Below are 15,567 nucleotides of genomic sequence, written 5' to 3' on the forward strand. Positions count from 1 at the left end.
TATATATATATATATATATATATATATAGTGTGTGTGTGTGTGTGTGTGTGTGTGGCTTTATTTCTTCAAAGAGCTGGAAACATGTTTGTTGACATTTTGCAATAGTATGTAACAGCCAGTTAGCAATCCTTAGCCAAACAGTACATTTATGCCATATGCCCTGAAGGATTTGCTCGCTATCTCAAGGATGGCCAAGTAACTCTAAAGTCAAGGATGGGGAACCTGTGACCTTCTAGATGTCATTAGACTCCAAGTCCCAGAAGCCTTAGTCACCATAGCTAATAGCCAAGGATGATGGGAACTGGAGTGCAACAACATCTGGAGGGCCACATCCTTCATCCCTGTCTTCGGTGAAGCTGAGAAACAGTTGCAATCATTTAGTAGAAGTCACATGTAATGAATAAAGCCATGATATGTTGCTGGCATAATGTTTCATTGTTAGGGATATCATTCAGAAACTGTTTTATCTATTGTGTAGAGCTAAGATGTTTGTACAGAGTTGCAGCAGATATAACTTAGTTGCAGATTCTATTGCTCCAGGGGGCCAAATAAAAAAATGAACTTGGTCTCTCTTGTAAAATCAAAGTTCTATCAAATCAGTAATTATCAAACCAGCCTTTTATTGTTTCTCAGTGAAATACAGGGTCTCCACCTTTACTACAGGTTTACTTTGGACTGTTGCTTCTGCTGGTAAAGTCCAGATTGTTTACTAATCCTTTGTCACAGGGGCCAACATAAAAAAGCTGCTTATCATTCATAACAGAAAAAACTGAGTTTTTACCAATGTATCTGTTTTCAGAAAAGTTTGCTGTACTTAACTCTCACTCCTACCACCATGGACTTTGTACCCTCTGGAAATGATGACCAAATGCATTGTAAATTTTGGGGAAGGTTGCAACAAGTATTAAAATCTTAGCTAAATATCCATGTAATTTATTTTTATAGCCCAAGAGTATTAAAAGAAGCATTGTGGAATAGCATCCATGGGTACCCAAACAAGCCATTTCAACTCAGATAATAAACCTTAAAATGGAAAAATAAATAAGTAGACCTTTGTGTGGATTGTAAATGTACCCAAAAGGCCAGGACAGAACATGACAGGAGGTTTTTTGCAACTGCCAAGGTTAGCGTAAGGATAGTACTTAAAAGGTTATTTCTGGCAGTGTTAGTTGGACATGTGGCTTTTGAAAGTGCTTCTTCCATTAGCAGCATGATGCAGAACTCTAGGAAGCGTACAATGGTAACAAGGAAAGGTCAAGGTTGACTCATGTATACACTGTATATTTGTTTGTTCTGCAGGGTTTTATTTGGTGTGTGTTTTTTTTAGTATAGTGCCAAAACCTGTTCTCCAAAATTTCAAACGTTTTCTTTCCCCATGAAAGCTTTCATTTTCCTGCCTCACTGACAGCATGTTGGATAATTTCAGCTGGGGGTGAACTTGCACAGTGCTCATTGTACAATGGCAGTAGTGGCATGCAGTGATTTTTTTTTTCATAGGAGAAGAGTTAGGGCCAGAGGTGCCAGCTTGCGAGGACAATGGGGGGACTGACACTGCGCTTGTGATGTCGGAACGTCCTGATGTTGTGCGCATGAGCATTGCACCTCCCTCCCTAAACTTGGCAGAAGTTTCCCGGGCTTTGGGAAGGAGGTGCCAGGCTTTAATAATTTAATACTCTAATTTACCAGGAGCACTTAGGGGACTAGTCTGCACACCACTGAATGGCAGATGGCAGTGGGGGAGGTCCCCCCCTCCCTTAAAACATTTCACCTGTGTTCCTCAGCCTCCCTGGCTGCCAGTGTTTCCTGATTTGAAAAAAGGCCCATGAAAAAAGTTACCTCATGGCACCTTCCCCTGAAGTTTAAATGAAGTACAGGAAGCTTGAGAGGGTGACTGCCAAGCACCTGAGATGGGAGTACTTGCTGGTTTTGTTTTTAAATAAATTCCTTATTTTTGCTATATTATTATTATTAAGCACAAACTTAGCACACTGATTTCTTTCAAAGCAAAAGTAATTTTTAAAAACAACTCCTCATGAGGTTTTCAGGAAGTGTGGGCCCCTTGCAAGTCTGTACAGTGCAGACCTGTAGAAAGATGACATGTAGGACTTCCGGGTCAGCGCCATCGGCAATGGCGGGATTCCTCTGACTCAGAGGAACCCGCTCCGTGAAAATCGGGTCTTGCCGCCGCGGCGAAGGCGGAGACCCTTTAAAAATCCCAGGCGGAGGAAGCCTGGGAACGTGGGATTCGGCTGACACCAGGATCGCCTCCCCTACTCGCAGGGAAAACCCTTTTTTGGGGATCCGAAGCGACGTGGGGTGAGCAGCGCGGTGTCTTGAATTGACCGCTATTCTTACGGAGTGAAGCCGCACAGCCGTTGCCGGAGAGCGCTGACTTTTTCCTGTGGACAATTGGACTCTAAACAAGTACCCATGAGTAGAACGGAAAATTGGATTAAGAAACACTTTAATTTGGCATTGAAGCGGGAAGGTCTAAACAGGAAGTCCGCCTCCCACTTTTTGTATATACACTGAAGCAAAAATTGTGCAAGCCAAAGTCTGGAGAGTTGTATATAAATATCTAAATTTCCCTCATTTTTAACCATCAAAACCCCTCTTGGAATCAGGGGGAAAGAGGGGGAATTTAGATTGTTTAAGCCTGCGGAGAGAGGATAAAGAAAGATAAATTTCCACCGTCTCAAACCTGTCAGAGACAGAAACCTTTGGGGAAGCCCATCAACTGTGAATGGAATGTTTTTCGACAGATAGTTAAAGAAGAGAAACAAATTGATTCCAAAGTTACCTTTTGCACTTAAAAGAAATGAAATTTGAAAAATGAAAGTAACTTTTTTTTTGCTGGACTTGCCTTCAAAAGATGGATACAAATGGAAATTGTTCCCTCTAGAGGGAGCTTGTTAAATTGTTGCTGGAGTCGGTCTGGGGATTTCACAGCTGTGAAGATTAGGATCGTGAGACCAGACTCTGACCTTGAACAAAAATGGATATAGAAGAAGTTTTGGTGCTTGCTTTTTGCAAGACAAACGCTTTGCTGGAGCAGATGCATGAGAAGATGAATCTGATGACTGTTGCAATTCAAAATTTTGGACAAACAGTGAATTCTTATATAGAATCCACTCAGGACCCAACCCAGGAACCTGTTTTGACAGGGCAAGTGCAAATGCAGAAGACAATGGAGGAGGTTGCTGTTGAACACAAATGGATAGAACCGAGGTCCTGCAGGAGCACAAGCCACTGTTTTTGAAGATTGAACCTGGAATGGGCCAGGGGGGGTCTGGAGTTGTGGGGGTCCTTAATTTTGGAGGGACTTTGAAACATGCATTTAAATATTTTTTGGACTACCCGGTTGACTGTGGGGAATGGGACTGTGGGGAATGGGCTGATCTGATGAGGGGAGAGGGAGATATTTTTGGGTTGGAGTTTCCCCGAGACCTACTCCTCAATGAGAAAGGAAATAAATTAAGAAAGAGACTAATAAAAGACAAGGCAAAGGGCTGGTATAAACAAGAAGAACTGCAGAAGGGACATGGAAAAGACTTAAGAGCCTCGGACATAAGGCTACCAGGTTGATGGACTAGATGGAAAAGACAGTAAGGTCTGACATAACCCGAGACCAGGAAGAAGGAACGTTGCATGAAGATTGGAATAAAGTTTTAAAAATTTATTTTGGGAATTAGGGTAAAATCTATTTTGGGAATTAGGAAAAATGGTGGAATGAAATTATTTGGCTTTAGCAGAAATGATATTAGGAGATATGTATAAATTAGTATTAAGTTCTAGGATTTAAGGTATTTTATCGTAAGATAAGGTTAAAATAAATTAAGGTAAATTGAATGATAGAATATTCTGAAGGATGAAAAGGATTTGTTGAGTTAATTGATAGGCTAGACTGTTAAGATAAATTATCCAATAAAAACTGAGAAAGATGGAAAGAATTTGCTGAAACAAATAAATTAGAATACAAAAAGGGAGGTGTGAGGAGGTCGATGAAACAAGTAAATGAAAGACAAAGAGATGGAATATTGGATGTGTGTTTTATTTTTTCTCTTTTTATTGTTATTGCTGTATTTTTCTTTCTATTTTTACTTTTTACTTTTTTCTATTTTTTTAATATATTGTAATGTATATGTTGTTAACTTTTTTGCTGTTTGTTTTTTGTTTCTCTTTTTTTGTAATCTTTAAACTCTTAATAAATATTATTTTTAAAAAATAATAGAAAGATGACATGTAGAATGAAACAAATGACTCAGAAAACCTCCTGCTACTTCAAAAGTAAACAAGTGTGAGAGCACCCCCCACCAACTCTACCCATGAGAATTTCAACAAAATTTCCTCTCTCCTTTGATAATTTTTTTAATGCAGTTCCTTTTCTCACTGGTGAAGAATGGTAGAAAAAACACAGAAGAAGGCCAACACAACATTTGTTTTTATGTAAGCTTCATTTATTCCAGCAGCAACAGCAATTTTTGCTATTAATGCAAAAATTAGAAACTATTTCAGTGCTGAAGCTACTAACATATATAAAAAAAATCCACACTGCCACAAAGAAGGCACTTGTTTAATGCACAATATACCACAGCACGTAATGGGCAACCATTAGCTTGTAGGTGCACATTTAGAGTAGATTGCTATATTCCATTTGCCTTCCACATGCAGTAATTGTTTTCAGGCAAAACTGAGATAAGGTAACACTGAACAATGCTGAGCTAATGAGGGCTACAGAAAAATGTAGCCTGTGGTTTCCCAGATGGAACAACACATACTTGTTCACACTTTCATTTTAGGCCTTCCATCTGCACTTAGGAAAGAAAGGGCAGCTATTTATAAACATTATATATAGGAATCTTTCCATTCAATGAAACAAATGACAACAACAGGGCCCTGGATTCAATCTGTACAAAATACTGACCATTCTGTTTGAAAATATTACCCCGTCAAGGCCATAGCAAATATTTATTTTCATGTCATCAGTTTAGGTAACATCTCAGAACTTCAGCTTCTATAATTTCAAAAGTGTAGCACTATAAAACCCAGCACATGTATACATTGGCACGTTTCTGCTCATAAAATTAAAATTGTAATTTTAATTTTAATTCAGAGAGTGTGAACTGTCTTGTTGTTGGTCATAACTGTAAAAAGTCTAACCAAAGCTGCTTTGGTGCTGATCCTGTGCACTGCACTTCACTAATTCAAAGGCAAAACTGAGAAGCAATTATAAAAGGGAGGTCAGCCCCCACTTCCCCCCCTCAGGTGGATTGAAACAACCATGTGACGATACCTGTATCCAAACTGAATGCTTCCTCTACCACATACGCCACTGTACAATAAGAAACTGGCCACACTTGAGAAGAGAAATGCCATAACAATAGACTGGAAGCAAATTGGTTCCAAATGTGATCCTCCTCACAATCTGCACAGTCCCTTAATAAGAAAATGTGCTTCCCATTTAAGTGAAATTCTTTTTGCTGTATTGGAAAGGGCCACAAGACCTTTTTTATGAGGAAGACACAGACATATCAGAGCTGGGTTATAAGTACTGCTCAGCAGAAACTGAACAAGGCTGAACATATTGTGCCTTCTCACTTGAAAGGCAAAGGCCGAACTCAATAAAATGAAGAGCAGCTCCATAAGGCGTCATCTCTGCAAAATTAACATGGATTGCCATTATTACAAAAGAAAATTACAAAAGGAAAGTGGTTCATAAAGAGCAGGAAAATGGTATCCATATACGATACAAAAATACTATGATCTTTTAAAAAATATAATACCAAATCATCCACTCACATTATCTACAACTCACACTATCAGTTCATTCACTTAAATCTAAATTCATTTCTACACATTCTAGTATGACAAATTTCCAAGATGCTTGCAAGTAACATGTTATGAGTGTCCTTAGAAGGATATAGAAGCACTGATGTGAGATGCAATTCACCAAGTACTGTAGCTGCACAGCTTTCCTTCATGTGAACATAAATTGCATACTCACAGTGTCTGAAAATCTGTGTCCTTTATGTTTACACACAAGCATTAGTAGTTATGTGACTAGTACACCAAGTGTATGCTTAGCAGTGGTAAGCATAATGCTGGCATAACAAATATTGGCATAAGTCTTATTTTGATATATGGCACAGGATATTCTTTGGCTGACAAAAGAATAGGAATCTGTACTTGCAGCATGAATACAGAGCTATCAGATCAGTGCCTTATAAAGCACAGAATAGGATGCTTTAAAGTCCATGCCCAGATTACTTCATACATACAATTCAGGTTTCTTTCTTTTTTAATGAGACCAGCACTTCCAAACATAAAATGTAGACCTCAACAGGAAAAGCCTCAAGCATCCTTCAAATGGCTGGAAGGGAGTGCCGCTGTTGCGATGTTAACTCTGGATGCCAAACATCCACAATGAATATCAGGCGATAAGCATCAGCATCCTGCCACACTTCATGTTCAAAAGAGTCATCAAAGATAAGGATTTTCCCTTCTTCCCAGAACCTGAAAGACAGAGAAGCCATCCTTTATTTGCTGCCTCAAGAACCACATCTCCATTCTAGATGAAAACCGTGCACAGATGACCAAAAAGGAGAATTGCACTACTCCATAAAGGCAGATGTATGATATAAAATATGTGGTAGAATGCACATCCACATTGATCCAGAATCTGTAACAGATTCTCTACATTGTGTTTACTTATTGTTTGATTGGGTTAGATTCTAACTTAAGGCTCTTCACACACTCTCCCCTTTCTTCTGTTGTGCCCCTCACAAATCTGCCCCTGTCTCTCAAGCTAACCTACTACACAGGGGTTTGGGTAGGATGAAATGGAGATAGTGTCATATATGCTGAGAAAAGGTAGGTTGCAAATGTAATATATTCAGCAACCAAGTTCGGTAAGTCTGAAGAACTGTTCATCTGTTTAAGAATCATAGTGAAAAACATTGAGAGGAAAGATCAATATCAAGGAAAAAGAAAACAAGTATGGTAATTTTCCAAAGCAAACCTAGTCTAATAAAGCAATGTGTACAAATTAATTCTTAGAAGAGCAAATGAACGCACAAGACTCACTTTGTCTCACTTTTATGAAACCATCTTACTAGCAAAAACCCAAAGCAGAAGTTAATAAACTTATAATCCATCAATGAATAATCTTCCTTTTCTATGATGGGGGTCACATGCCCTCAAAGGTCATCTGTCACAGGCTGCATGCCAGGTGTCACAGGAGCCAGAGTCAATGATGGGCAGAGCTAAAGTGAAAAGTGTTCAAATGGGAATATGGCTTCTATCCTAACTTTGTTTCCAGTTGGCTCATGGAAATATCAAGAGGTACTTATCTAATGTGGATGGGGCTATAATGGAGCAATGAAGCTATTATTTCATAGAATCATCGAACTGTAGAGTTGGAAGGTATCCCAAGGGCCATCTAGTCCAACCCTCTACTACACAGGAATCTCAACTAACTCATATCCAACTTCTACTTAAAAACTTTCATGAAGAGGCTGTCACCTCTATGTGACAAAAATACGGTCATCATCTACCTATTTTTTAAAATCAACTAGAAACCTAGAAACTTGGCTTATGACATGTGTTCAGTCTGTGAGATATATGTTGATTGAGTCATTCAAGAAGCACTATTTCTGAAAACTGTTTCCTACACAATGGTGAAGATCAGTGCAAATATGGCCAGCTTTTTAGTATTTGTTTGCAGAGGTCTCATCATGCCCTTTGCAGAGTTGCATTATATCAGTTCATAGCATATTTCCTGAGCTTGGCCCAGTGTTGTCTAATCTAGCTGCCACTGAGGCCCACTTTTCCTTTCCCCCGTCCCCCAATTTCAGTTTGCAGGACATGACAACCTTGGACCTCTTTGAGATAATAATTATCCAGTGATAGTGACCTTCTTGGAAAGAGATGCTGCTGGTTCTACCATACACAAGTATGACAGACCTTTTTGGGTCAGATGAGTTTTCTCTTTGATGCCTGATTCACACCATTAATTTGGCCTCTTGATGGGACACTGCAAGGCTTCCCCCATAAGGTTCAAGTTTACACAGAACACATTATATTTCTAACCACCATTTCCTCCTTTTTTCATGATCCTGTGAACAGGACACCTTAGGAGCATCCTGACGATCTCTTAATTCCTCCAAAGTCTGTGACTGGCAAAGTCTCTGATTAGTACTCTGAAAGTAGAGCTTGCACCCCAGTTCTCAACTCAGGGATTATCCTACGGAGGCAGAGAGCAATAGGCAAGAAGATCCATCGCTCACCTCACTCCAACATTGCCCTAGTTCTACAATGAGAGCAGTCTTCTCATAATTAATCTCTGATGAGAATAAGACTGAGCTTTAAATACTGCAAACAGCCCTGGACATCACATTACCATAAAGATTTAAAGAGAAGAAAATTCAAGAGAGAGCAATAAACAGAGGAAGCAATTAGAGGAAAGGATTTAAGCTTCACAATTGGAAAGATGTTCAGAAGTGTTTTGTTCACCCTACTTAAAAGGGACCTTATTTCAACTAAATTCATAGCGCTGAACATTTTGGCTGATACTTCGGCTAATGGAAAATACAATACAGTAGAAGTGTCATAATCAAGAAAGAAAACTCATTTATTTAAATTGATTTTAAAAAGTGATGGCTGTGAGGAACCTCGATCCTAAATTTACACACCAGAACTTTGGATAGCTGCTTCAAGTGTTGTTTTAATAGAAAAGTGGGAATAAATGTTAATTCTAATCCAGATATATGAAACCCAAGGATTAAAATAGTCAGTCCTGTAAACTGGCATGCAGGATTATAGGCAACACCATGCCAGTTCTTAAATTTAGCTTCTGTCTAATTCTGGTGGAAAGCAGGTGACAAAGAAAGTGACTCTATTTAAAGGGGGGGAGATTTGTTTGTTTTTATTTTAAAAATTGCATTAATTAGCCACCAAAAGTTCTGATTCTTGAGAAAAACACTAGTGCAAGGGAAGTGTTGCTGTCGAAAATTTGAAGAGGATTCTGTCATTTACATAGCCTTGAAAGAGATTGCTACACACACATACAAAACAAAACAAAACAAAACAAAACAACAACAAAACAAACAAAACAAAACAAAACAAAACAAAACAAAACAAAACAAAACAAAACAGCTACAGAATTGCCAGGGCCGTTAATTGGTTTCTGGGATCAATTGCTCAACCTACCACTGAAATGCAAATAAATGTGGGTTTTTGTGTGTGTATGCCACATTATATTGTGAATGAAAAGTACCATAATGCGATAATCACAACATGATATCGTACAATTAGGATTATGTCAACACTGGGCTATGTTGGTTGCATCAACTAATGCCTATCTCTTACCACTAGACACTCCTGTATTATACGGAACTCTCCTTTGACAGCTTATTAAGTTTAAATTATTTGTATTGTCATATTTCATATTGCATTTTGAATTGCAGCATCTGATCTAGATCATGTTTATCCCTGTAAAAGGGCTGGGTAAGGTTTTTGGAGTGCTTTTCTGCAGTAATATATTATGATTGTGTAATGGCTTTCTCTTTTGTAATAAGTAACAACTTGGAATGGAAATGACAAACAATGACTAGGAGAAGCTAAACATTCATTAAATTTCTCATTATCAAATTTCTGAGCAACATCCCTTTGCACCTAACTCAGCTCAAACTCCTGGAAACAAATATTATTGTCAATGACTAGTCAATAGGAGCTAACGGCTGCCACAAACTGACATGTGTGGTGCAGTATTTAAATTAGGTATATGCTGGCAAGTGTCCAAAATTTCTGGTGGAAGTAGCTGCAATCACATTACTAATTGCTGAAAAAAATCCTGCCTTCAAAATAGTAAAGCCTATTCCCCAGAAAATGTGTGTGTGTGTGTGTATCTATATCTATATATATCTATATCTATATCTATCTATCTATCTATCTATCTATCTATCTATCTATCTATCTATATCTATCTCTATCTCTATCTCTATCTCTATCTCTATCTCTCTCTCTCTCTCTCTCTCTCTCTCTCTCTATATATATATATATATATATATATATTACATGTTAGGAAGATGATTGGCACATGTGATTCCCTCCCCTCCCTACAAAAACCACTAACTGGGTTTCTACAATAGTAACAGTGCCAAAGCAGCTTTGGCATGATTGGCAGACTGGAAAACAACACTAGCTTTTTCAGAATTTTTCCTGTGTACTGCCTTAAATTGCAATCTTAGGCTCACTTGATAGATAGATAGATAGATAGATAGATAGATAGATAGGGCATGTCAACCGGCCAGTGCTTTTAACTTGTGTGTGTTCTGTCTGGTAACCAAATGCTGACAACTTTGCCCAGGGTCTTCCAGATTTAAGCCAGCCCCCCCCCAAAAAAACTGGTTCTGCCCTGACTCACCAGGTTCTGTACTATAATAATAATAATTTGTAAGCCGCCCATCTGGCTGGGTTTCCCCAGGCACTCTGGGCGGCTTCCAACAGAATATTAAAATACAATAATCTATTAAACATTAAAAGCTTCCCTAAACAGAGTACTGACTCTGTTTGCTGGGGAGCTCTTCCCCTTTGGCTCCTGCTCCCACTCTTATAGTACATGAACTTGCCCACCATAAACCCCAGACCGGAAGATAGTGGAGGAGGGCGATACCTTGTTTCTTCAGCACACCGAATCTGGCACCCTTCTTTTGGAATCACCAAGCCTAGATGCATCCTCAGCCTACAATTTGTAGGCCCTGTGTGAGGCCAGACATGAGTCCCTGGGTACATGACAGAATATTTGATCTGCAGAGAGAGGCATAGTTTGTAGGTTGTTTTTTTAAAAAAAATCAGTTCAATTACTCTAACTTGCAGAGAGTATAGGACTGTGCGCAAACCAATTCAGGCTGACAAGCCAGCACTGCTATGTCATCTTGTGTTAGCAAGCCTGTTCATGACTATGTCCAGGAACCTTGATATAAAGGTTCTTTAACTTCTCCAAAGCACATGATAGGAGCTTTAATTAGAGCTGAATCTCCTAGAGTTACTTTAGAGCTCCAATACAATCCCACCCTCAGGTCACACCAAAAATGGTTTGTTGCAGTGTGCAGGAGCACACTTAATAAGGGGCGGGGATTATATTTCTATCAGAACTGTAGGAGTGGGAAGGAAAGTTTAAAACTTGCATCTCTATATGACCCCCCCTGTGCTGCTCAGCTGACTGGGAAACGACTGAGAGTCGTGGAAAGGAGAACTACATGGGGGAGACGACTTAGGTGATCAGTAGTGTTGTGACCCAGGTAGATGCCACTCAGTGGGCCAGAAGCAACATGGGGAGTGTAGATTGCACACTTCTGAACAAGAAATAGAAAAAAGGCAGGTTTCTTTGAGACTATGCATACAGATCAGATAATGTGCATATTGTCCTGGGAACGTACAAAATGCAGTCAATATATGTACATTCCCAAAGGCCTGTTGGGAATTATGCATAATGGCAAGAGAATGTTAAAAATTAAGCCACAATATGCACATTTCCCAAGATGCATAATAACCAGGAAATGTGCACAATCCCCTCTTCACTGAAATATAATGTGCACATTCTCAATGAGGCCTGGGGAATATACACAATGGCCTGTTATGCACATTAAACACTCAACATTCCCTATAACATCTCTCTCCCCACTCCACTTCTCTCTTCCCCTCTATGTCAGTTAGTACCACCCTGTCAAGCCTGCTGGAGGCGGTGGCCGGCTGGGCCTTGGAGTTCCCTAACCTATTGGTATTGGGGGACTTCAACATCCATGCCGATGCCGCTCCCTCCTCACAGGCTCTGGACCTGGTGTCTTCCATGGCGACACTAGGGCTCTCCCAGTTTGTTTCGGGCCCCACACATCAAGCAGGCCACACGCTGGATTGGAGCCTGACTCCCTCCTTTGGCAATCTTTACAAAACCTTAGTTTATGGTTGCCATCAATTTTGATTTTAATTAATTTTTATAATGTTTTTATAATGTTGCACTGTTTTAGTGTTGTTAGCCGCCCTGAGCCTGGCTTTGGCTGGGGAGGGCGGGATATAAATAAAATTTATTATTATTATTATTATTATTATTATTATTATTATTATTATTATACCTGTCCTCTTCTGCATCCAGTGGCCTCTGGAAATCGTTCCAATAAGGCACATGTTTTGGGAACACTCTTGCATGCATTTTCATTTTTTCTTCCTAGAAGGAGGGGGAAAACCACAACTTAAGCACCAGGAATCTGAATTCTTAAAATAAAAGATTAATCAACGTTTAAATTATCCTTCGTTAACCTTCAAAGTTATTCAAACACTCGGAAATTCTCTCTCTGTAAAATTCATAAGTTTATTTAAGTCTATTACAAGTCCACAGACCTTCTAATTCCAAAAACAAATATTGATTCCACGCAAAGAGGGATGGATGGAAAAAGCCTTCCAAATTATGAGAAAGCCCATCCACAGTACATTTTTCATTGCTAATAATTTGAACAAAGAAACATAGTAGGACAAAAACATAGTATCTCTGTAAATTCTGTACAAGTTTGTTATAAATCTAAATAGCTTGGTATACAAAGGTTGCAACTGATTCAGTTACGTGTGTGTGTGTGTGTGTGGTGTGTGTGAACACCAGGAAGACTGGTGGGCAGAGTTCTGTTGCACTCATGTCTTGCTTGCAGGCATCCCACAGGTGGCTGGTTGGCCACTGTGCAAACAGCAGATTGTTGGACTAGATGGGCCTTGGGCCCGATCTTCTAATGATCTTATGTACATGTCAGGGACTGGACTGAAGAAGAGGTTTGGGAATCGCCTCCTCCTTCTCCTCTGCTTCCCTTGGAGGAGGAGGGGTAGGTAGGGGGGGGATCGCCCCTCCTTCTCCAGTAGTTTCAAGAGAAGAGGGATACAGGATTGTATTACAGCAGAATGCAGAGCTTCCAAGTTATGAGATCTTAGGAGAAGGATGGGGAGTTGGAGAAATGCCAGCAGATACTTCCTTGGAGAGAACAGAAGCTCCTCCACCACCGCGTACTAGTCGCTCACTTAGAATTCAAGAGCAAAAGGCTCAACGACATTTGACTCCTGAAGCCTCCCATAGAGCTACGGGCTGTTGCTGGAGAAAGAAGGGGACGGGCTCAGAGTGAGCAACGTCACCATGGAGTTAAGGACTGGATTGTTTTCCTTGCTCCACGACTACTGAATAAAACCACAAATATGAACTTTCTTGTTTCTTCTTTGATCCTTGATGCTACCGGGGGGAGGAGAGAATCCCTCGAGCCTGACAGTACATCACTCTGCTGGAAAGGAAGTGATCAAGGGAAAAAGAAGACTGCTTCTTATGTCTCTATAAAATATGTCACAACAGTCACATGCATAGGACAATTTCTAACTTTTTACTGCCATGTGGACAAGCATGATCCTTGTATCAGGAAGTCTCGAGTGCCTATTGGACTTGCTGTTCCTCTTTTTTGCTGTCAGTCCCTTTCTCCCAATCCTTGCACAAAAGTGGGCAATGGCAGGAATGAGAAGGGTAAGCAGCTTCCACTTGCCTCATCCCCTCCCTTTGTGAGGCTGAATGTATTGGCCACAGAGAGAAAGGACAAGTGAACCAAAAGTGGTGATGGTGTCAAGGAGGATGTGGGCCCACTGAGGCCACCTGGCCCAAATAGATTGGATCCAGCACTTGCTGTAGAACAGCCATGCATTTTCATTTTATTGCAGTCTGACTTCACAAGAACAAACCCATTTCCATTAAAATGACAGCTTTTATTAAAATTGCAGCATGGAAACTGAGTGACCGGAGAGAGGGGGAAATTAGCGCTTACAAACCTTGCTGCCAGAGAGTAAACTGGCTCCAGTCACCTTTCTCCCGCAAGTTCTCATCTTCAGGCAGAAAGAGCCCTTTTCCTCTATCCATCACAGCAAGTCCTTCATCTCGAATCACCTTCCAGTTTCTCTCTAAGGACTGAAAAGGCAAAAAAATACCAAATAATACATTAATTTAGTATTTAAAGAGCATTCTGATTTATTTATTTTTACCTTAAAAATACACAGCAGCAGTAAGAAAGCATTTAGCATCGTTAACAAGCTTTCCATTTTCCATTTTCCATTCAGTTAAGGGTTTAAAACAAAACGATCCATGTAGTTTCTTAGTTTCAATTACCTTCGCATCATAAAAATTTCAATAATCCCCAGCCACCTACCAAAGTGGCCTCCACTTTAATTTGCTTTTGATTAGCCGAGGGGGGTGTTCAGCAGATCATTTTATACTATGCGCTAACAAGAGTATTGATCTTCACAGTCACAGCACACCAGAGTTTTCAATACCAAGAGAGCTAACAGAGCATTGAGAACAATACTTTGAATTCCAGAAATAAATGCAGCACAATGTACACATGTCTTTTAAGTCTGTAATGACATGTGAAATCCTCAGTGCTCCCCCCACTTCACTCTGTTGCAAGAGTTGGCCCCAGACAAGTTGAGAGAGCAGAACATTCCCATAGCCCAAGGTGCAAAGTTAGAGGAGCACCTCTTTTCCAGAGCACTTCCCTCAAATTTCTGATTTGCTGCTAAAGCATCAAGGAGGAGTAACTCCTACAGCAATATGACTTCAACAAATGTTGAGATCCCAAGGCCTTCCCACCTCTATCTCACCCACATACTGTTTAATGGCATTACAGGAATTCCCTAAAGAAAGGGTAATGGCATTGTTTTTAGTCCACAAACTTAACTCAAGCAACCAATAGCACTTGCCATCATCACATTTTCCCAGACAAAGCTTTCCACAGATTCTCTATGTACTTATTGATGTTAAGCAGAGTTAATCCTCTTAATTTACAACTTAATTTCATCAGCAAAACAGAATCTTTATCTTCTGTTGCCTAAATGATTTAATTCGTGCATCAGTCTGCCAAGCAATTCTTTTGCTATTTAACATCACAGAGGCACTTGCAAAGCCAGATTATGCGCCATGCAATTAATTGGGCACTGCTTTCATTTCCAAAGAGCAATGCAAATATATTGTGGTTAATGACTGATACCAGCACCTGGCAATGCCCAATGTAACAAGGTGTCGGAGAAAAGGGAACTGAATCATGGTCTCTCATATGCAGAATGGTCAACTCTGGTGGTCAACAGATATGAATTTCAGTTCTACATGGATACTAGTTCTTCAGTCACTTGAGATTCATTCCCTGAAAAGCTTGGGGAAAGCTCAGGTATCCTCATTTGTGTGAAATATGTGCACCATTATTGAGCCTTCCTCAAGTGTAGAAAGAAATCTGCATGGTAACTAACTCAATCACACAGGTCAAAGACATTCCAGATTGCTTTGCAAACTGACAATATAGGACATTGTTTAATCAATCATTTCCAGTTACTTGGTTATTATCTAAGAATGGCACTGCTGTGATCCTTCCTAAATGTCAAAGCAGCATTATTAGGAAAATGTACAAAGTTACCTGCCTTATTTCTTTCTTTTTGCTGCCAACAATATTTCTGATGACACTAGAATAAACTGACGGTACTTTTAATGATCTGTATGTAATCTA

At 39.8% G+C, this 15,567-nt stretch overlaps 1 protein-coding gene across 4 annotated transcripts in view; it reads right to left on the reverse strand.

Annotated features, from left to right (window-relative positions):
• Positions 1-4,436: 4,436 nt before the first annotated feature.
• The window catches only part of ASPH (aspartate beta-hydroxylase), an 88,252-nt gene continuing 77,121 nt past the window's right edge, over positions 4,437-15,567 (reverse strand). For all 4 annotated transcript variants that reach the window (XM_083623264.1, XM_083623256.1, XM_083623265.1 and 1 more), the window contains 4 exons: positions 13,847-13,982; positions 12,133-12,224; positions 10,674-10,807; positions 4,437-6,514 (listed from right to left, as the gene is read on the reverse strand). In XM_083623264.1, the coding sequence (XP_083479390.1) occupies positions 6,364-6,514; positions 10,674-10,807; positions 12,133-12,224; positions 13,847-13,982 (513 nt within the window). In that variant the 3' untranslated portion in view covers positions 4,437-6,363. The remainder of the gene's footprint in view (positions 6,515-10,673; positions 10,808-12,132; positions 12,225-13,846; positions 13,983-15,567) is intronic.

This window comes from Podarcis filfolensis, assembly GCF_964270895.1.
Source record: "Podarcis filfolensis genome assembly, chromosome: 7".
NCBI classification, from domain to species: domain Eukaryota; kingdom Metazoa; phylum Chordata; class Lepidosauria; order Squamata; family Lacertidae; genus Podarcis; species Podarcis filfolensis.